Source organism: Mobula hypostoma, chromosome 23 (genome assembly GCF_963921235.1).
Source record: "Mobula hypostoma chromosome 23, sMobHyp1.1, whole genome shotgun sequence".
Taxonomy (NCBI): domain Eukaryota; kingdom Metazoa; phylum Chordata; class Chondrichthyes; order Myliobatiformes; family Myliobatidae; genus Mobula; species Mobula hypostoma.
This window is the reverse complement of record NC_086119.1, coordinates 10,377,676-10,400,277: the sequence shown is the minus strand read 5'-3', so window position 1 is coordinate 10,400,277 and position 22,602 is coordinate 10,377,676. Positions and strand designations below refer to the sequence as shown.

General features: G+C 46.3%; 1 protein-coding gene across 6 annotated transcripts in view; it reads right to left on the bottom strand.

Moving 5' to 3' along the window:
* The window catches only part of LOC134336913 (aldehyde dehydrogenase, dimeric NADP-preferring-like), a 39,342-nt gene that overhangs the window by 9,017 nt on the left and 7,723 nt on the right, over positions 1-22,602 (bottom strand). For all 6 annotated transcript variants that reach the window (XM_063031555.1, XM_063031553.1, XM_063031552.1 and 3 more), the window contains exons 2-9: positions 19,724-19,965; positions 16,377-16,608; positions 14,341-14,426; positions 13,415-13,623; positions 9,344-9,461; positions 7,589-7,730; positions 6,599-6,765; positions 2,893-2,992 (exon numbers count right to left, since the gene is read on the bottom strand). In XM_063031555.1, coding sequence (XP_062887625.1) covers positions 2,893-2,992; positions 6,599-6,765; positions 7,589-7,730; positions 9,344-9,461; positions 13,415-13,623; positions 14,341-14,426; positions 16,377-16,608; positions 19,724-19,885 — 1,216 coding nt within the window. In that variant the 5' untranslated portion in view covers positions 19,886-19,965. The remainder of the gene's footprint in view (positions 1-2,892; positions 2,993-6,598; positions 6,766-7,588; positions 7,731-9,343; positions 9,462-13,414; positions 13,624-14,340; positions 14,427-16,376; positions 16,609-19,723; positions 19,966-22,602) is intronic.

The following is a 22,602-nucleotide window of genomic DNA, read 5'->3' as shown; positions in this document are numbered from 1 at the left end:
CACTGATGTAGAGGAGGCCGCACCGGGAGCACCGGATGCAATAGATGATCCCAACAGACTCACAAGTGAAGTGTTGTCTCACCTGGAAGGACTGTTTGGGGCCCTGAATGGTGGCAAGAGAGGAGGTGTAGGGACAGGTGTAGCACTTACGCTTCCAGGGATAAGTGCCGGGTGGGAGATCCGTGGGGAAGGACGTGTGGACCAGGGAGTCGCGGAGGGACCGATCCCTGCGGAAAGCAGAGAGGGGTGGAGAGGGAAAGATGTGCTTAGTGGTGGGGTCCTGTTGAAGGTGGCGGAAGTTGCGGAGGATAATGTGCTGTATCCGGAGGCTGGTGGGGTGGTAGGTGAGGACAAGGGGAACTCTGTCCCTGTTGTGGTGGCAGGAGGATGGGGTGAGAGCCGAAGTGCGGGAAATGGAGGAGATGCAGGTGAGGGCATCATTGATGACAGCAGAAGGGAAACCACGATCCTTAAAGAAAGAGGCCATTTGAGATGTCCTGGAAAGAACATCCCCCCCCCCACCCCTTTATCTTTCCCCTTACTGGTTTTTCACCTGAAACCTACAGCCTTCTCCTTCCCACCCTCCCCCCACCTTCTTTATAGGGCCTCTGCCCCTTCCCTCTTCAGTCCTGACGAAGGGTTCCGGCCCGAAACGTCAACCAATCTTTTCCATGGATGCTGCCCGACCTACTGAGTTCCTCCAGCACGTTGTGAGTGTTACTTTGACCCCAGCATCTGCAGATTATTTTGTGTTTACTAACTCCAGCATCCTGGAGGAAGCTAACATTAACTCCACAGCCATAATCGTGGCTCAACATCATTTGCGATGGGTCAGCACATCATCCGTATGCCTGGCAGGCACGAGGAGACTGCACAACTCAAAGAATACATCCACTGTACCACTGAGACCAAGCAGCTTCAACATAAGGAGAAACTGGGAGAGGCCCAACCAGCTACATCCAACACCACCTCAATGACCTCCACCTGCCAACACTGCAACAGGACTTGAGGAATACGGATTGGCCTCCTGAGTTAGCTCTAGACCCACAAGTGACCAGATTAACCACCAGAAGAATCATACTCGACTACGAGTGATCGCTGATGATGATGATGACTTTGAACTTCAGAAAGATCATGTGATAGCAGCTCAATAGGTTCAAAATAAATTTATTATCTAAGTATACACAAGTCACCATATACAACCTGAAACTCATTCTTTTGCAGGCATACTCAATAAATCCATAATTGAATCAATGAGAGACTGCACCAACTTGACTGTTCAACCAATGTACTAAAGACAACAAACTGTGCAAATACAAAAAGAAAGAAATAACATAAATAAGCAATAAACATTGAGAACATAAGATGAAGGGTCCTTAAAAGTACGTCCACGGGTTGTGGGCACACTTCAATGCAAATGAAGCTGAGAGAAGTTTCTTCCTAGACGGGCTGAACAGCCTCTGCATTTGGTTTCTAACCAGCTCAATGCACAGACCGAGCCCAGAACTAGGAAATGGAATTATCTGTTCCATCTGCATCCCCTGAGGAGAGGCAAAGATGTAACTACAGTTGGTGCTACTCCACCCTGTCGCTCAGGTAAGAAGGGGACATTAACAAAGGAGATATACACACACACATAATTGATAGTCTGCAGGTGAGTGGGGAGTCTAGAACGAGGGGGCAGAAGCTGGAATCAGAGCTGGTCCTGAGATGACATCAGGTTGGAGGCAGAGTGGGGAGCCCAAAACAAGAGAGCAAGAGCTGGGAATCAGAGTTGGTCCTAGAAGTTGTGTCGGGAAGTACTTTCGCACAACGGAATCAGAAATTACTGTGCACTGATTGAAAATTTCAAAAACAAGAATAATTTTGTTCAACAAAGATCAAGTCAAGTTTACTGTCATTTAACTATATACATGCACATAATGTATATAACCACTTAATGTATATAGAAATGAGCTAACGTTTCTCCAAACCAGGGTGTAAAACACAGTAGTACACACAACACACAATAACGGATGACAAATAAATGATGAAATCTGCAGATGAATCACACATAAATTAAACACTGTAAGGTACCGAACAGATTAACCAGCGACACTTCAAATACGATGCGGCAGGGAATTCAAGCTTAACGGCCCGAGGGAAGAAACTTTCCCATCCTGACTACTCTAGTTTTTAACGCGCCAGCGTCTCCTGCCTGACGGTAGAAAGTCAAAGAGAATACCGGATGGATGGATGAGATCCTTCATAACACTAAGGGCTCTGTGTACACAACACTGATAAATGTCCCTGATGGATCCCTATGATCCTCTCAGCTGTTCTCACAGTCTTTTGTAGGAACTTCTGGTCCGATGATGGTTCAGCTGCTCCCACGCCAGATGGAGACGCAGCTTGTCAGGACCCTCTCAATGGTGCTTCTGTAAGATGCAGTGAAGTTGGGTGGGGGCGGAGAGGGGAGCCTCATTTGCCTCAATCTTCTTAGAAAGTAAAGGCCCTCCTGAACAGGTGCAGGTCAGCCTTAATTTAACAGACAGTAGTAGAGCTTAGAAAGGATGAAAGGCCTCCTCCTATCCCTACAAGAGTCTCACAACATTGGCCCCACTTGTCTTGTGATTAACGTTCCATGCTCACTCAAACAACAAAGGAATCTTCAAACCCTTCTCCACTTCAAGCCTTATTTAAGTTTTTATATCTGGATGCCTATTTCGTGCACATATCCCTTGATTTGCTTTGAAAACACTTCATGTCCCTCTTCGATGAAGAGCTCCAAAGGTTGACTACCCACGGGAAGAAGAAATTTTGTCTGAGTAGCCAACCCTAATTCCAATGTTGACCGCTCAGTCACCGTTCTGCAGGGCAGACAGAAACCGGAAGAAAGTATCTCAGACTCACCCACGCCCCCAAATGGCAGTGCTGGGACCGAGTAGTGGATTAAGCAGTCATTGGCCGTTATCCCACCACTAGATGTCTCTACTATCATCTTCTTTACCAGCTGCACAGACGAGAAACACAAACTTAATCACAACATGCAGTAAATACTCGGATAATCTGGTGCACACAGGGATTCAGTACTGTGGACTGTCAGACTTTATTAATAATTGAGTGCTAGTCCCATTAACCCGATACGTTTCTGACAGATTTTTCTGGATAATACACGATGCATTTTTAACACTCTTTTATGGATAATAACCCAGTAAGTTATAGGGAGCCCAGGTGGGAACAACACCGGAATCATGGCCCAGGTGAGTGTGACATAAGACCAGAATTAGGCCATCTGGGTCTGCTCTACCTTTCAATAATAGCTGATTTATTTTCCTCTTAACCCCATTCTCCTATTTTCTCCACTTTGATGGCCTTACTAATCAAGAACCTGTCAAGCTTCTCTTTAAATATACCCGGTGACTTGGTCTCCACAGCCATCGGTGGCAATGAATTCCACAGATTCACTACCCTCTGGCCAAAGAGTGCTGGGACAATGCAGAAACACCACCTGTGAGCCAGGTGACAAACATTCCGATTTTCTGAACAGTCGTCAACAGGTTTTCAGAATTTACTGCTCCCCTGCCAAAAACAGCAAAATATTCCTCACTTCTGACATCTGCAATATGAATAAAAAAAGTGTCAGGAATATAGAGCAGGTCAAAGGGCCACTCTGGAGAGAGAGAGAAAAACACTGTTTACGCTTCAAATGGACAACCACTTGATGGTTTATTCGTCTGCCCGACTTGCCGAGTTCCTCCAGCATTTTGTTGTTGCCTAGTGACTGGAACTGCTCCATCACCCAGTTTTGCTCAGAATCTGGAAGAGTACAGATTCATAGAGGTATGCAGCAGAGGAAAAGGCCCTTCAGCCCTACTCATCCATGCCGACCAGGCTGCATAACTACACTAATCTTGTTGCTTCATTTGTCCCATAGCTCTCCAAGCCTTTTAAACTGTTTCTGAAAGTTCTCACTGTATCGTTCTCTACCATACCCTCTGCTCCATATACCCACCGTATTCAGTGTGGAAAAACTTGTCCCTTGGGACTCCTTTAATTTACCTATCCAACTTTAAACCAATGCTCTTTAGACACTCACAAATTTCTGCAGATGTACCGTAGAGCGCATTCTAACTGGCTGCATCATCGTTTGGTATGGGGGGGGGGGTCGGGGAGGATACTGCACAGGATCAAAATAAGCTGCTGAGTCCACTCCTTCATGGGCACCAGCCTCCACAGTATGCAGGGCATCTTCAAAAGGCGATGCCTCAAAAAGGCAGTGTCCATCATTAAGGACCCCCATCACCCAGGACATCCCCTCTTCTCATTGCTGCCATCAGGAAAGAGGTACAGGAGCCTGAAGATGCACACTCAGCAGTTCAGGAACAGTTTCTTCCCCTCTGCCATCTGATTTCTGAATGCATATTGAAGCCATGAAGATTATGCTACTTTTCTAAAATTTCTATTTTTGCACTACACACACACACTATAATTCATACTTTTTTCTATTATGTATTGCATTGTACTGCTGCCACAAAGACAACAAATCTCATGACATATGCGGTGGTATTAAACCTGATTTGGATTCTTTAGTTTTAAACTCCCCTCCCTGGGAAAAGACCAATTATCTCCCCTCATGATTGTACAAACCTCAATAGGGTCACTCCTCAGGCTCCTCACTCCAGGGTAAACAGTCCCAGCCCACCTAGTCTCTAACTCAAGGCCTCCAGTTAAAGTCACAGAGCACTACAGCACAGAAACAGGTCTGTCAGCCTACCTAGTCCGTGCCAGCTCAATCTTTTGCCTAGTTCTGCAGTCCGTTTAAAAGGTAAACATTAAGGGAAGTTTTAACGGGCAAGACTTGCTTACAATGGCTCACTTCACATCCCAACTCTGGGAGTTCAAAATTGCCCTCTAGTCAATTGTGCACTGAAGTGTAATAGCTGTTGTAAGAAGCACAGCAAGAGTTAATGACCAGGATCAATGATTAAATGAGGGAAGATATTAATCAGAACAGCTAATGTAAAAATAGAAAATGCTAGAAATACTCAGCAGAGTCTGTGGAGAGAGAAACAGTCCATCTGATCTGTGATTCCTCATCAAGCTGCATCACCCTTTTCCCAGTTCTGAAGAGGAATCGCAGACCTGAAACATGTCTCTCCTCACAGACGCTGACTGAGCTGCTATGGGCGGTACAGTAGCATAGCAGTTAACGCATTGCTTTACAGTACCAGCTGTAAGATCGGGGTTCAATTCTCCCCACTGCCTGTAAGGAGTTGTTATGTTCTCCCCATGACCGTGTGAGGTCCCTCCAGGTGCTCCAGTTTCCTCCCACACTCCAAAGATGTACTGGTTAGAGTAAGTAAGTTCTGGGCCCATTATGTTGGTGCCAGAAGCAAGGTGATATTTGCAGGCTGCCCCCAGCACTAACCTCATTGATTTGATACAAAATTCGCATTTCCCTGTATGCTTCAATGTGCGTGACAAGTAAAGCTGACCTTTATCTAATCCACATGATACAGTGAGAACAGCCAAACCCAATCACAAAATAGTGCCACAAGAGGATAGGAGCCTCAGCTTAACAACTCAACCAGACAAGACAACACCCCATGGTGCTGAAATCTCCGAATGGTGATAAAATGATACAATTCAGAAATAGACAGTGTAGCCTAATACATCAAAGATCGGAACCCAAAAGTCAATCTGTAGTCCCGCAGATGAAGCCCGAAAGTTGAAGCTTACGAGACTGGAAACCTGTTCTGGAGATATAGAGGGGTCTGAGTCTGCGTCTGGAAAGGGGCTTACTTTGCTGTTGTTTCATTGCTTGTTGCATTCTGTTCTTGTCATGTTCTGTGTTGTCCTACCAACTGTCTCTTACCCCTTACTCTAATTAATGTCACCTAGCTTTATTTCACTCTGATAAAGAGAAAAACTTGCTGCGGCCCACCATCTCTACATCTCTCACCTTATGTACCTTGATCATGTTCCCTCTTACTGCAGGGAGAACAGACCCAGCTTCTCTCCTCATAACTGAACTGCAGCATCGCAGACAACGTCCCAGTCAATTGCCTCTGCACCCTCTTGAGCGCTATCAACATCCTTCCTGTAGTGTGGTGTTCAGAACTACACATAGTGTAGCACAGTAGCACAGTGGTCAGCACAACGCTTTACAGTACCAATTCCCACCGATGCCCGCAAGGAAGTTCTACGTTCTCCTTCTGACCGTGTGGGTTTCCTCCAGGTGCTCCGGGTTCCTCCCACAATCCAAACACATACTGGTTGTCATTATAAATTGTCCGGTGATTAGGTTAGAGTTAAAATGGGGATTGCTAAGCGGTACAGCTCGGAGGGCCAGGAGGGAGGGATGGATGAATAAATAAATAAATGGTACTGCTATTGAGTTCTAACCAGTGCTTTATACAGTCAGAAACACAAGGGACATGAGACGCTGGAATCTGGACTTATACACAAGATGCTGGGGGATATCAGCAGGTCAGGAAGCAGCTATGGAGGGAAGTGGATAATAGACATTTTGGGCTGAGACCCTTTATTGGTAACATTAACTACACCGGAATGGCAAGAACAAACACCGGTAATCAGCGGAGACAGCAACCCTCACCTCCTTCTTGTGGGAGAAGACATAGAGAGCCAGAGGCTTGTCCCGCTTGTTGATGAAGGCAATGGCCTCGTCCGCAGTACTGACCGTGACAATGGGCAGCACCGGCCCAAAGATCTCCTCCTGCATAATCTTGGAGTCAGGATCCACGTCAGTCACAACTGTTGGAGCTGAGCAAGTTAACAAGAGGCTCTGGTCACACATGAGAAAGATAACTAGCTGAGCTGATTAAAGCTGTGACAGGACCCACCTGCCCCCGGTCTCTGTTGATCTCCTGCCCTCAGCAGCAGGCTGTAGCTGCACTGGGTTAGTCTCTGCCAGCTGTCCACACAGGGAACAGCTCTCCAGTGCAGCCTCTGTGACTAGAATGGGTCCCTTAACGACACTATCAACTTGTGCGGCAATTTTGAGGGATCTATGGATATTAAACCTCACTTTGTCCTCCCAGAAGTTCCAACTTTGCACATCCCCCACCCCCCCCACCATTCCTGACCCACAGCCCAGACCTTTTTCCAGTTCCCATCCCTCCACATCAAACCTAGTCTGGACCCTGCCCAAGTCACAGCCACAGCCAGGAGGCAGTCTGAACAGACAACTACACTGCCAGCGAAGAACTGGAGATCAAACAAAATGAGTTCATCTCCCCACTGTTGTAACTCAGGAGATTAGAGGAAGGCCAGAGACTCTCAGAGGCAGTCAGGGAGGGGCTCTTCGAGAGCAGAGCAGGGAAGAGAAACAAACTCCCACCAGTGACTAGAGAAAGCCAAAGTCATGGGGTGAGGGAAGGAAATCAGCAGAAATAATTTCTGGTTCAGTTCCTCAACAGGACAGTGACCTGAGCTGTGCCTTGCTAATCAGAGTGTGAACCAAGTAAATATTTGCTTGATAAACCAACAGCACACATCGTGACACTGGTACTTTGCTCCTTCTGGTACGGTGTCTGTGTGGTGTAGTAGAAGCAATAATCACACAACCTCCCACAGCCACAAGTACCTATGTAGAGATCTTCTTCATCATTCTGACCGCCGCACGCCACATTCACTCCCTCCAGCAAGGACATAATTCTCCGAAAATGTCGCTGGTTGATGATTCGTCCGTAGTCCGGGGATGTCTGGGGGTTGGATCCATAAAATTCCTAGAAGAAAAGGAAACAGGAATATTAAAACGATACTTCGATGGCCAAGCCATGAGGAAACAGAGTCTAATGCAAAGGATCAATGGTGCTAGAGACTGGGAAGGGACAATGATAAACTATTGCCCCATCACCAAAACTAGTTTCTTAAATGGAAGACTGCACACTTCGAATACATCATGCAGTCTGTCATCTCTTTGAGGATTTCAGTTCCATTTTAAAACATGCAACGTACCCAGTCTGGGTCTATACGTGACTCCAGTCCCACTGCTTCTGAAACACTGAGCACCTTTGCTCTGACTGCTGTGAAAGGCAGGATCACCCGGTGGGCCATCCAAAACTCAAAAGTACAGACCTCTTACCACAGCTCGTCGGGTCCTGACAAGACCACAGCAGGGACACCAAACGGGTCCTCACCAGCTTACGAATTTCAATCCATGTACACGTGATAAATACGAACGAATGTTTAGGAGACTGGAGGGACGGGTTTACTCGCTGCCACTGGGCTGCAGATTCACGGGCACATTTCCACCTCACAAGCTGATCAGGTTACGAATGGTTCACAGGAACCAAAAGCAGACATGAATACAGATCTGGCTTCCCCAGGGATACTGAGGTACCATAAAAGCTCAACAGAATTTCAAGTGGGACCAGGGAAAATTGCATGGTAGGTACTCAAGGACGTTGCTGAAAATTTTCTTGGCACCTACAGAGCACCAAACTACGTACTGTTTGGTTGACAACATGCTTCAAGCATACAAAACCATCAAGTGCAACATGTCACTAAAGATTCATTCTCTGAATTCCCATTTAGACTTCTTCCCCACAAATCATGGCGCTGTCAGTGACGAGCATGGTGAAAGGTTTCACCAGGAGATTGCGGTCATGGAGAAACAGTATCAGGGCAACTGGAATCCATCAATGCTGGCTGATTATTGTTGGACATATAAGTGAGAAGCCTCAGACACTGAGTACAAATGAAAATCATCAATAAAGCATTTTAGTTGAACTATATAGTCGCCAAACAATTGATACTAGAACGTACAATCATCATAGAGATATTTGATTCTGCGCTTCCCGCTCCCTGGATTACAAATCAATACTAAATATTAAAAATTTAAATTATACATCATAAATAGAAAATAGAAAAATGGAAAGTAAGGTAGTGCAAAAAAACCGAGATGCAGGTCCGGATATTTGGAGGGTACGGCCCAGATCCGGGTCAGGATCCGTTCAGCAGTCTTATCACAGTACTGCAAAACATCAGCACCGTTATGCAATTAAACACATTATATTCAATAAAAGTTCATTTCTTGTTTCTACAAATTCCTACGTGATACAAGCAATCTGAAATTGTATTTGTGTTCAGCTTCAAGTTGTCTATCACGAACAAAATAAAATTCTGAGGAAGCAACAACTTTGAAAAATGTTGTCCAGTGCAGTAATCTCCGCTTGGCTGTGGGGATCTAGACACTGAGCTCACATCCTAACAAGAGTCTCACTCATTTTGTACAAGATGTAGCACAGGAAGCGCCCGCTACAGCCAAGTTGGACTTTCCTCTTTCAGATGCCAGCCGCCCTGCTGTGCCCTCTGTTCCCCCTCACTTTGCACTCACTGTAATGGTGGAGCTGATCCTCTTCACCACCTCATCTTGGATACTTTTATCACACAGGACGTAGTCCGGGGCGATGCAGGTTTGCCCACAGTTGGTGTACCGACCCCATGCTATACGCCTAGAAGGAACAAAAGCAATTATCCACAAGTGACCAAAGGTGATGTCACTGAATGTTTAGCCAAGCTTGCTCACCTCTTCCTCTAGACCCTGGCCACTCCTATTGGTCGAGACTTCAAACACTGAGCTCATCTTTTATCAAAGGATGAAGGTGACCAACTCAACCGAATCTCATGTGGATAGGGTGGTGAAGAAAGCTTTTGGTTTGCTGGCCTTTATTAATCAGAGCATTGAGTATAGGAGTTGGGATGTAATGTTGAATTTGTATAAGGCATTGGTAAGGCCAAATCTGGAGTATTGTGTACAGTTCTGGTCACCAAATTATAGGAAAGATGTCAATAAAATTGAGAGAGTACAGAGGAGGTTTACTAAAATGTTGCCTGGGTTTGATCTCCTAAGTTACAGAGAAAGGTTGAACAAGTTAGGTCTTTATTCTTTGGAACGTAGAAGGTTGAGGGAAGACTTGATAGAGGTGTTTAAAATTATGAGGGGGATTGATAGAGTTGACGAGGTTAGACTTTTTCAATTGAGAGTGGGGAAGATTCAAACAAGAGGGAATGGGTTGAGAGTTAAAGGGCAAAGGTTTAGGGGTAACATGAGGGGGAACTTCTTTACTCAGAGAGTGGTAGCTGTGTGGAACGAGCTTCCAGCAGAAGTGGTTGAGGCAGGTTCTATGTTGTCGTTTAAAGTTAATTTGGATAGATATATGGACAGGAAAGGAATGGAGGGTTATGGGCTGAGTGCAGATCGGTGGGAATAGGATAGGGTAAGAGTTCGGCACGGACTAGAAGGGCCAAGATGGCCTGTTTCCGTGCTGTAATTGTTATATGGCTATATGGTTAACTACTTACCAAGAGAGTATGGAGGCTGTAGGAGATTCATATTCAGTTATTTATCATATGCACAAACTGAAATGCATCATTTATGTTAACAACGAGGGATGTGCTCTGGGCAGACAGCAAGCGTCACCAGGATTGTAAGAGGCTGCAGGTCAGTCAGCCCCATCATAGGCAAAAGCCGCCCGCATAAGACTTAGCAGCAGAATTAGGCTACTGAGTCCATCAAGTCTGCTTTGCTATTCCATCATGGCTGATTTAGTATCCCTTTCCATCCCATTCTCCTGCCTTTGCTCCGTAACTTTTGACACCCTTACTAATCAAGAACCTATCAATCTCCACCTTAAATATACCCAATAACTCTGCCTCCATGGCCGTCTGTGATGATAAATTCCACATATTCACCACCCTCTGGCTAAAGAGATTCCACCTCATCTCCGTTCTTAAAGGAACGTCCTTGTCTTCTGAGGTTGCCCTCTGGCCCTAGATAGGAAACATCTCTCCATGTCCACTCCATCTAGGCCTTTCAATATTCAATAGCTTTCAGTGAGATACTCCTTCCCTCAATTCTTCTAAATTATGGTGAGTATAGGCCCAGAGCCATCAAACAGTCCTCATATGTTAACCCTTTCACTTTCAGAATCATTCTCATGAACTACAGAGGAAATCTTCAAAAGGCAGTGCTTCAAGAAGGCAGGATCCATCATTAAGGAGCCTCACCATCTGGGATAGGCCCTCTTCTCACTATTACCATCAGGGAGGAGGTACAGGTTTATTTAGACCAACATCCAACATTTTAGGAACAGTTTCTTCCTGTCTACCATCAGATTTCTGAACAGTCCGTGAATGCTAACACGCTATTCCTCTTTTGCACTTTTTTATTGTAACTTACAGTAATTTATTTGTATTTTATTCAGAGATACAGCGTGGTGTCAAGACTCTTCCGGCCCAATGAGTCCGCACCACTCAATTATACACAGGTGACCAATTAACTTACTAGCCTCCGTGCCTTTAGAATGTGGGAGGAAACCGGAGTACCTGGAGTCACAGTCTTAGAGAAGTACAGCACAGAAACAGGCCCTTTGGTCCATCTAGTCCATGCCAAAACCATTTAAACCGCCTACTCCCAATGACCTGCACCGGGATAGCCCTACTATCCATACACGTACCTATCTAAACTTCTCTTAAATGATAAAATTGAGCTTGCTTGGACCACGTGCTGGCAGCTCATTCCACACTCTCACAACCCTCTAAGTGAAGTTTCCCCTCATGTTACTCTTCTACATTACAAATAATACAGTCCTAACCTATTCAATCTTTCCTTATAACTTATATCCTCCAGACCTGGCAACATCCTTGTAAATTTTCCCTACACTCTTTCAACCTTGTTTACATCTGTAGGAAGGTGACCAAAACTGCACACAATACTCCATATTAAATCTCACCAATATCTTATACAACTTCAACATAACACCCCATCTTCTGTACTCACTACATTGATTTATGAAGGCCACTGTGGAAAAAGCTTTCTTTATGACCCTATCTACCTGTGACGCCACTTTCAAAGAATTACACACCCCCCTGTATACCCAGATACCTTTGTTCTATAATGTTCCTCAGTGCTCTACCGTTCTCTGTGCAAGACCGACTATGGTTGGTCCTACCAAAGTGCACTGGTCTACTTTAAATTCCATCTGCCATCTTCAACCCATTTTTCCAGCTGATGCGGATCCCTCTGCAAGGCTCTCCATGACACCCTCCGATCCAATTAACAACATTATCATCCAAATCATTGATATAAGTGACAAACAACAATGGACCCAGCACTGATCCCTGTGGCACATCACTAGTCACAGGCCTCCAGTCAAAGAGACAACCATCTACTACTACTCTCTGACTTCTCCCACAAAGACAGTATCTAATCTAATTTACAACCTCACCCTGAACGCTGAGAGCCTCCCATGCTGGACCTTATCAAATGCCTTGCTAAAGTCCATGTAGACACCATCCACCGCCTTGCCTTCATCCACTTTCCTGGTAACTTCCTCAAAAAATTCTGTAAGATTGGTGAGATATGACCTACCGCGCAAGAAACCAAGCTGACTATCCTCAATCATAGTCATACTTTATTGATCCCGGGGGAAATTGGTTTTTGTTACAGTTGCACCATAAATAATTAAATAGTAATAAAACCATAAATAGTTAAATAGTAATATGTAAATTATGCCAGGAAATAAATCCAGGACCAGCCTATTGGCTCAGGGTGTCTGACCCTCCAAGGGAGGAGTTGTAAAGTTTGATGGCCACAGGCAGGAATGACTTCCTATGACGCTCTGTGCTGCATCTCGGTGGAATGAGTCTCTGGCTGAATGTACTCCTGTGCCCACCCAGTACATTATGTAGTGGATGGGAGACATTGACCAAGATGGCATGCAACTTAGACAGCATCCTCTTTTCAGACACCACCGTCAGAGAGTCCAGTTCCATGTCCATGTCTATCCAAATAGTTATATATCTGGTCCCTTAGAATACTTTCCAATAACTTTCTCACAACTGGTGTCAGACTCACTGACCTATAATTTCCTGGCTTACGTTCAAAGTTTTTCTTAAACAGTGGAACAACATTAGCTATCCTCCAAACCTCTGGCAATCTCCTGTCGCTAAGGATGTTTTAAATATCTCTACTAGGGCCCCGGCAATTTCTACACTTACCTCTCCTAGGGATCCAGTAATATCTTTTTCCCTTGGGTTGAAATATTTATAATACCAGAGGGCATGCATTTAAGGTGAGAGGGGTAATTTTGAAAGAGATGTTGAAGGCCCAGAGAACGGTAGGTGTGCTGCCTGGGGTGGTGGTAGAGGCAGACGCATTAAGGGGCATTTGGACAGGCTCATAAATGTGAGGGAAAAGGAACGATATGGACATTGCGCTGGCAGAGGGGATTAGTTTAGCTGGCCACGATTATTAATGGATTTAGTTCAGCACAACACTGTGGGCCAAAAGGCCTGTGCTGACCTGTACTGTTCTCTGCTTGCTCCCTTCATCCCCACTTCGAGCACGTGCTCCCAAGATGAATTCTGAAGATCTCCAACTACACTGTATCAGCCAGACACCAACCTGCAGCAAATGTCCAGATTGCAGTCCTTATCAATGTAGCACGGGCTCTTCCCGCCAAGCTCCAGGGTCACCGGCGTCAGGTGCTTGGCAGCGGCTTCCATGACGATCCGGCCGATGGCGGCACTGCCCGTGTAGAGGATGTGATCGAAGGGGTGCTTCAGCAGCTCGGTGGCCTCTTCTGGCCCTCCGGTGATCACAGGGTACAGGTCCTTGAGGAAGGAAGCTTCACATCAACTATCTCAAGCCGCATTACCCGCCAACTACAAGGCTCCCTTGGAAGTTGCCATTCAGCCCGTCGAATGACCAACTGTGATTCTGACCAGTCCACCGACCTATCTTTGCCCAACATTCCCAGTCAAGCCGAGGGGAGGTCTGACAGAGTGGATCAACCGAGCCCTGTGCCACAGGGCATTCTGGCCTCGTGTGAGATCTGTCACCGCCCCCGGAGAGGCTGCAGGGAAGAGTTACCGGGTGGTTCCAGGGTCAAGGGATTCCAGCTGCAGGGTTACAGAACCTCAGTATACAAGTGTAAAGGAGAATGAAACGATTGTTACTCCAGATCCGATGCAACACAAAAAAAAACACAATAGGCATAAAGAACACAACTAAAAAAACACAATAAAATAGAAATATCAAAGCAATCCTACAAAATGCAATGTACAAGGGCGAGTGCCACAGACGGGCTGAATGGTCTCCTGTGTCACAATGATTCTGACTGGCCTACACAGAGGCACAAAATGGGTCCGTGCCACAGCAACTCTGTGGCAGCACATCCCAACCACCACCACCATCCTCCCACAGGCGACTTCCTATTGCGCCACGATCGGGATGGGATTTCTTGTTCCTCCGCCTTCCCGGCGTGTGGTGAGCCGTGCAGGGGAGGTGGGGTGACCTGCTGTCCTGGTTTCTGTGGTGCCCGCACTCACCTTGTCCAGGTACTGAGGGAGCAGATCCGCCAGCAACTGGGCAGTATTCCCACTCACTTCCGACGGCTTCAGGACTGCGGCGTTTCCTGGGGACGGGGGATACAACACTGATTATCATTCTGGGTTTACAGCAATACCGGCCATTCAGCCCAACAGAGCCACTGCTGGCATTCCCACACCATTCAAGCCTTCTCCCACCATAATCAGCATTCCTCTTTCATCTCCCTCCACCAGCTCTTCCTCACCCTCTGCTTAAGACATCACTTCCATTCACCGCAATGTTTCCTGGGGAGTGGTGGAGTGAATGGAACTGACACCTTTAAGTTCCACGCTCTCAGCACCAAGTTTCTCCCGAATTCTCCACCGGATTTTTCAGAGACACACTTATATTTGTGCCTAGTTTTGCAACATCACAAGAGGTGACACTCTTCAAAACCAACAGAGGCCTGTCCCCATTCTAAAGACCTCTGTTGCCTCCCCCCTCCCTCACATGTTTCTTCTCCAGGGAAGGAGCCCCTCCCACCATGCCCAGCCCCACCGAGCCTCCTTCGAAACAATGAACACAGCTTTCTGTCCTTTCTCCCCCTCCCCCCAATCACTCAACAGAATCCCTTTGCGCATTCTCTTATCCGATTTATCTTGAAACATTGCAAATGATAAATATGCAGAAACTGAACCAAGGAAGTACAAGCCAACCATTACACTTTTAGTGGAAGTTCCCAGATCCACAGAAGCCTAAGAACACTGGTGAATGTGAAATGGGTGATGCCCCTTGAAAGTTCATCTTGTGATATCCAAACTCTCCCTCTGAAATATTCTTAATAAAGCCCAATCTATTTCTGTCCACTGACTTGTCTATAAAGAGAGAACAGCTTTATTTGTCACATGTACATCAAAACATACAGTGAAATGCATTGCTTGCTTCAACGACCAATACAGTCTGCAGATGAGCTGGGGGCAGCCAGCAAGTGTTGCCACACGTCCAGCTCCAACGTAGTATGCCCACAACTCACTACCCCTAACCGGTTCGTCTTTGCACTGTGAGAGGAAACCCTCATGATCACAAGGAGAATGTACAACACACAGTGGCGGGAATTGAACAACCACTGGTGCTATAAAGCAGTGGTCCCCAACCTCCGGGCCGCGGACAGATACTGGTCCATGAAGCGTGCAGTGGTAGCCGGGACGTACCCAGCACATCTTTAAGAAAAAAGCCAAAATAAACAGGCTAATTAATTAGCTGCCGCCCAGCACATAAATGTCGGCCCAGATCAGAAGTGATTGCCGATTTCACTTGCTCTACACAATCGGCAATCGCCTCTGATCTGGGCTGACGTCTATGTGCCGGGTGGCACCTAATTAATTAGTTTGTTTATTTCGGCTTTTTTCCTAAAGATGGGCTGGGTGCGTCCCGGCTACCACTGCACCCCTGCGTACTTTGCGGCCCGGAGGTTGGGGACCGCTGCTATAAAGTATTATGCCAGCCACTATGCTACTGTGTCTAGTAGTTTTCTTTCTTAACTTTCATCGGCTTCTATCACTGATTTGGAATTGACATCCTGTGCCTGGACTCACCTGGATGCCCACAGTGTACTGATCCAACAAGGATGTTCCCCTGTTCAACCTCTGCCAGATATTTGACTAGAGTGAGAGAGGGAGGGAGACGAGGACTTCGAGATCAAACAGGATTCCTACTCCCGATCTCCACTCGGGCTCCTGGTCAGAGTTATCAGACCCTGGACCAGTGCAAGTGAGTGAGCCGGGATCCCCAGAGGTAAGCGGTACCAGACAAGCATGGAGTGGCCTCCAACCCACTCGATTCCAACCAGAGAGACCAGGACCATCACCTCTGGACCACAAACTGAACCATGGTCCCAACATAGAGTGGTACCTCCCAGAGAAGGGACTGAAACAACTGCAGAATTCCACAGAAGTTTAAAAAAGTGAAAGAAAACATCAGCAGAACACAAAGTGCATCCCTCCCCATCAACAACAATTATTGACAGATATGTGCAAGTAATTAAACTAAGACGTACCTGCTGCAATGGCCCCAACTAATGGATGGAGCACGAGGGCCAACGGGTAGTTCCAGGCGCCAAGGATGAGAACCACACCCAGAGGCTCTCGGTGGATGTAAACATTGTCCATCAATGTCAGTATGTTCTTTGCCACATGCTCTGGTGCCATCCACTCAGGAAGCTTGTCTATAGCCAATGTGATCTCACTCAGTATCCCCAACATTTCATAAACTTCCACCGCAAACTTGTTCTGGCAATTCACAAAGGAAGGAAGTCAGTTACCAGTGCCCCTTTCACTCAGAGTCAGGCTGCCCATATCATAAGCCTCACCCAGTCTTGGTGAACACTAATCAGCCAATCTGTCCATTACAGTAATCCCCTGCATAGCTCCTCACTTCCTCTGAAGCCAAACTTGGTCACACCAAGTCTGATGCAGATGTGGACAACAAGACATTGGAGCAGAATTAGGCCTCTGGACCATCGAGTCTGCACCACCAATTTATTTTCACTTTCAACCCCGTTCTCTTGCCTTCTCCCTGTAACCTTAGACACCCTTACTAATGTAGAGCTTGTCAACCTCCGCTTTACATATACCCAGTGACTTGGCCTCCACGGCTGTCTGTGGCAATGAATTCTACAGATTCACCAGCTTCTGGCTAAAGAAATTCCTCCTCACCTCTGTTCTAATGGGATGTCCTTGTATTCTGAGGCTGTGCCCTCTGGTCCTAGACTCCCCCTCTACAGGAAATATCGTCTCCATGCGTAGCTCAGACTTGTATCAACCAAGAGTGTGTGAAGACCATTCAGGCCCTGAAGCCTCACCTGCCACGCACTAAATTACTCATATGACTAACTTCAATTCCATATTCTTGTCTATCATTTCATCTCTGAAATAAATGACCCTCAAAGAGACAGCTCGATTGCCTCACAAGAGGAACCACCCCTTTCACATCCACACTGTCAGAGAGTCATACAACACAAAAACAGGTGCTTCCGCCCAACCAAGCGAGCCCCATTTGCCTACATTTGGCCCATATCCCACCAAACCTTTCCTATGCATGTACTTGTCCAATTGTCTTTTCAGTGTTGTTAATGTACCTGCCTAATCACTTCTTCTGGCAGCTCATTCTATATATTGTCCATTCCTCAAGTGAAAAAGTCTCCCCTCTCACCTTAAACCTATGATCTCACCAATACACTAAGCACTGAAGCTAAGCACTGTCTGCTGGTTCCTGCATTCAATTTCCATCTCAACCCTCTGTTTCTTGCTGTACCTGTATATCAACCATTCACAAATCAAGCACCAGGACTTTTAAATCCCTCTATATTCAAGAGCTCTGCAATCTCTCATTGTTTAGATAATATTTTTTTTAACTATTTCCAATCAAAGGGACCAGTTTTACGTTTTCCCACATTATGCTTAATTTACTACATCTTTGCCCTTTAAATTAACAACTCTATAGCCCTTTGTAGCCTCCTTATGTGATCCTCATGTCTAAAGATTCTAATTAAAGATTAGGTTTGTCATATGTACGTGGAAACATACAGTGAAGCGCGTCATTTGCATCAAATCAAATCAGTGAGGATTGTTCAATCACAAACAAGAGAAAATCTTCAGATGCTGGAAATCGAGGCAACACACACAAAATGCTGGAAGAACTCAGCAAGCCAGGCAGCATCTATGGAAATGAATAAACAGTCGACGTTTCGGGCCGAGACCCTTCATGAAGAGTCTTGGCCGGAAACACCGACTGTTTACTCTTTTCCGTAGGTGCTGCCTGGCCTGCTGAGTTCCTCCAGCGTTTTGTGTGTGTCGCAGTGAGGATTGTGCTCGGTTGCCTGCAAGTGTCACCGCGCTGCCAGCACCAACACAGAACGTCCAAAACTTACTGATCCTAACCGTATGCTTACAGTGAGACGCGTGGTCTTACATGAACGACCCATGATCTCAGTGGGCTGGGACATCAATGCATATTCTGCGTTGTTGTATTTTAATGATATGGGTTTGTTGAGAAGACTGGGTATCAAACTGTGGTGTCGTGGGGGTGGGGGGGGGCATTGGGACTCTTATTCTGTGAATGAGTTCTTGTGTGTGACTGTCAGCACCTTGGCCCCATAGCAATGCTGCTTCGTTTGGCCGTATTCATGTATGGTGAGACGACAATTAAATCTGAATTGAATTGAAATGCACTGGGTGGGGACAATCCACAAGTGTTGCTATACTTTCAGCGCTAGCAAAGCATGGCCTTTACTTCACAAGCATTTGGAATGTGGAAGGGAACTGGAGCACCCGGAGAAACCCACACGGTCACGGGAAGAACGTACAAATTCCTTACAGACAGATGTGGGAATCCAACCCCATTCTTACAACTGACACTGTACAGTGATACACCGACCACTACACTATCGGCCTCCCCCGCCCCATCTTACTTTCCCCATAAAACTTTAACTTCCCACCTCACCTTCAAGAACTCTAACTCATGTTCACGATATTTATTGCTTATTTATTTATTTCTATTGTTTTGTTCTCTGTGTATTTGCCTATTTTATTGTCTTTTGTCCGCCTGTGTGTCGTGGGCAGTTTTTCACTGATTCTATTTTGTTTCTTTGTGTTTACTCTGAATGCCTGCAAGAGAATTAATCTCAGGGTGGTATATACTGACATATACAGTACGCACTTTGTTAGTAAATTTACTTTGAACTTTAATTTTATGTCATTGGCAAATTTAGCAACCATACCTTTATCAAGTGTACTTAAGTGACTGTAATAACCTGAGACCCCAATCTCGATCCTTACGACGCGTCGTCAGCCAGAGAGAGGCCCACATGCACACTGTTCTCAGCATCCAAGGCTAGCCAGCTAATTTGCAAACCAGCGCTACGCGTTCCCACCTCCGTCCTGAACTTTTATTTTCCCCTCCATTAGTTTTGATGCAGCACTTTATCAAAGACCTTCTGGAAATCTGGAAGGTCAAACGGTTTGGTGTTCAATGTGTACTCCGTAAGGAATGGGGATAGCTTTTTGGCTAGTCAGGGTGTAAGAGATTACAAGGAGAAGGCAGGAGAATGGGTTGAGAGGAAAAAGGATCAGCCGTGATCAAATGGTGGAGGAGACTCGATGGTCCAAATGGCCTAGTTCATGGACACTAGATATGTTACAAAAGCAACTGACAAATCACAAAGTTAGCTCCCTTTTGGCATTCATGGGACAAGTGTGTAGAGGCAGCAACCACCCGGGCATGAACAGACCGGAGAGTGGGGATGCATTAGAAGGTGGATCAGCCTATTCAGAACTACTGAAGGGCACAGGGGAGGAGGGGCTTTGAGACAGACTCCGATCACGCGTGAAGAACGTTGTTTCCAACCTTGTGCAAGTCCTTGTGGAGCGCCTCCGAGAACTGATCCTGCTTCTCGGTCAGCATCGTCTCCAGAGCCTTCAGCTGCTGAATGCGGAATTTCAGCGGCCGGGTTTTGCCCAGGTTAAACGCGGCTCGGGCACCAGCTACCGCAGGCTTAATCCGATCCATGATGCGCCAAGCTTGCAGAGAGCAACAGCGAGGTGTCTCCTCAAAGGTACCACGGACACAGAGCAAGGCCTAGATAAAATCTGAACAGACAACAGGTTGCGTGTTAGATTCTGTTGCAAAATTGCGTTAATGATTCAGGAAGTGACAAAATTCTAGTCATAGAATAACACAGCAGCACAGAAGCAGACCCTTCAGCCCAAATGGTCCATGCTAGCCGCATTCTCCCTGCTAGTCCCAGTTGCCCATGTCCAGCCCGTAACTCTCCAAGACCCTCCGCTCCCTGTATCTATACAAATGCCTCTTAAGTAGTCCACTTATACCCACCATGACCCTTCATCTGGCAGCTCACTCCAAGTACTCACTACCCTGTGTGTAAAGAAGTTACCTCTCAGGTCACCTTTAAACCTCTCACCTCTCATCTTGCATCTGTGCCCTCTCATTCTGTACTCCACAACTCTGCAGAAAAAGACTATGAACATCCACCTTATGCAGACCCCTCACGATTTTATAAACATCTGTGAGGTCACCTCTCATTCTCCTACATTCAAAGGAATTAAGATTCAGCACGGCCGACCTCTCCCTCTAGTCCAGGGATCATCCTTAGAAATCATAAAACTTGAGAAGGTCCGCAGATGCTGAAAATCCAGAGCAAAACACACAAAATGCTGGAGGAACTCTGGTCAGGCAGTCCCTATGGAAATGAATAAACAGTCAATGTTTCAGGCTGAGACCCTTCATCAGGACTGGAAAGGAAGGGGGAAGGTGCCAGAAGGCGTGGGGAGGGGAAGGAGGAGGGGATCCCGTGGGAGAAGAGGCAAGAGGCGTAGTGGGGAATAGAAGAAGAGGGAAGGGGAAAGGATTTTTTTTTAAACTGCAGGGAGAAATCGATGTTCATGCCATCAGGTTGGAGGCTACCCAGACGGAATACAAGGAGTTGCTCCTGCACCCTGTGGGTAGCTTCATCTTGGCACAAGCAGAGGCCATGGACCGACATCTCAGAACAGGAACTAAAATGTTTGGCCACCAAAAAGTTCCGCTTTTGGTGGCTCATCGTTGGAAGTCTCTGCTACACCCCCTCCAGCCTGACAATGTCTTTCCTATACAAGGTGAATTGGAGTACACAGTGCTCCAAGTGTGGCCTCGGCAACAACTTACATTACTCCAACATAGTGTCTCTACTCTTAAACCCATTGGTTCCTTAAGGTTGTCATAGCCAGAGAAGGTAGTGGGGGGAAGCCACTGTGTGTACCTCAGATAGCCTCTGGCAACCAAGTCCAGCACCTGGCCTTCACGGGTGGCTTAGCTACTAGGCCCTGCAGAACCGTTTCTACTGACAGAAGGGGCAAAGGCAGGTTACTGGCACCTTAAAACCAGTCGTTTTGAGCAGATGGGGCTCGTAGGCCTGGTTGGCAGTTCACCTTGGAGAAGAAAAACTCTTAACTTAAACCTTCACTGCCTTGCGGCTATACCCACTCATGGGGAAGGCTTCAGGAGTAAACCCCGAGGGAAAAATCTGGAGCTGGAATTCCTACGTAGAGTTCAATGTTGAGTGGCAACTCCTGTGACGCTGCTGGTGCCAAACTGTATTGGTCTCTGCCGTTCCTTTGGGTTCATCAGATGCCTGGAGAAGGAAAGGGAAGCTTGCTACATGGGTAACAGTTTGCTCTCTATATCATACTGTCCAGGCTTGCATATTAGACACTGGGACACAACATCCATGGCCAACCCTGACAAATGGAGCCTCGCCTCACCTTACTAAACCTATTGCCCTAAATGATGAAGAAAGGCTGAACACCTTGTTCACCCCCTCCCCTGCCTATTTGTGCGGCTGTTCTCCCAGGTCTCTCCGTTCCACAATGCATTAGTGCCAAGCCATTCTCTGTAAAGGTCTTGCTCTGGTCTGAATGTCCAGCTTCCATCACCTCACACTTAACCAGGTTGAACTCCATATGTCATTCCTCTGCCCAACTGATCAAGATCTCTTTGCAACTCATTCTCAATAAGACCCCTAATTTAGTGCCATCAGCAAATTAGAAACAGAATAAAGTTTGATATCACCGGTATATGTCGTGAAATTTGTTAACTTTACAGCAGCAATACAATGTGATACATGATACATAGAAAAAAAAATGGGGGCCACACCCTAACTTAAGGCACGAGAGCTGACTGACCATTAGCAGAGCAGGAACTTTAAAAAAACAAAAGGATGAGGACCTGGAACACAGGAAGAGCCATAGCTCTGCAGATGGTGAGTACTCATCATCAGCAATCTCATCAACCTCACCAACCAAACAGACTTTATTGGGAATGCATAAATTAGCAACCAGGGTACCCAACAGAATGAGTCAGCTAGTAAATCAAGTATGCCCTCTCAACTTTCTCTACAGATCTACGGAAATCAGGTTGCACAATGATACAGTGCTGGCTGGAACCAAACAGTGAAATAGAGCCAATCAGTGAACCTGCCAACTACAGGATTCCTCTTAAGGTGTTCAAAGCAACCTCGGCTTCATATGTGCAGACAAGAACCATCTTTGGGAATTATGAGACCTTACGTGATTGGTCAATCACACTAGCTAAAAGTAGCTTGCCGAACACCAATTCTATCCCAACTAACATTCAGATTCCAAACTGAATCCTTGTCAACGTAATTTTCACTGTTGTGATCATCTTCATCTTCGCCTCACTGTTCCATTGCATGCCATTACCATCACTCC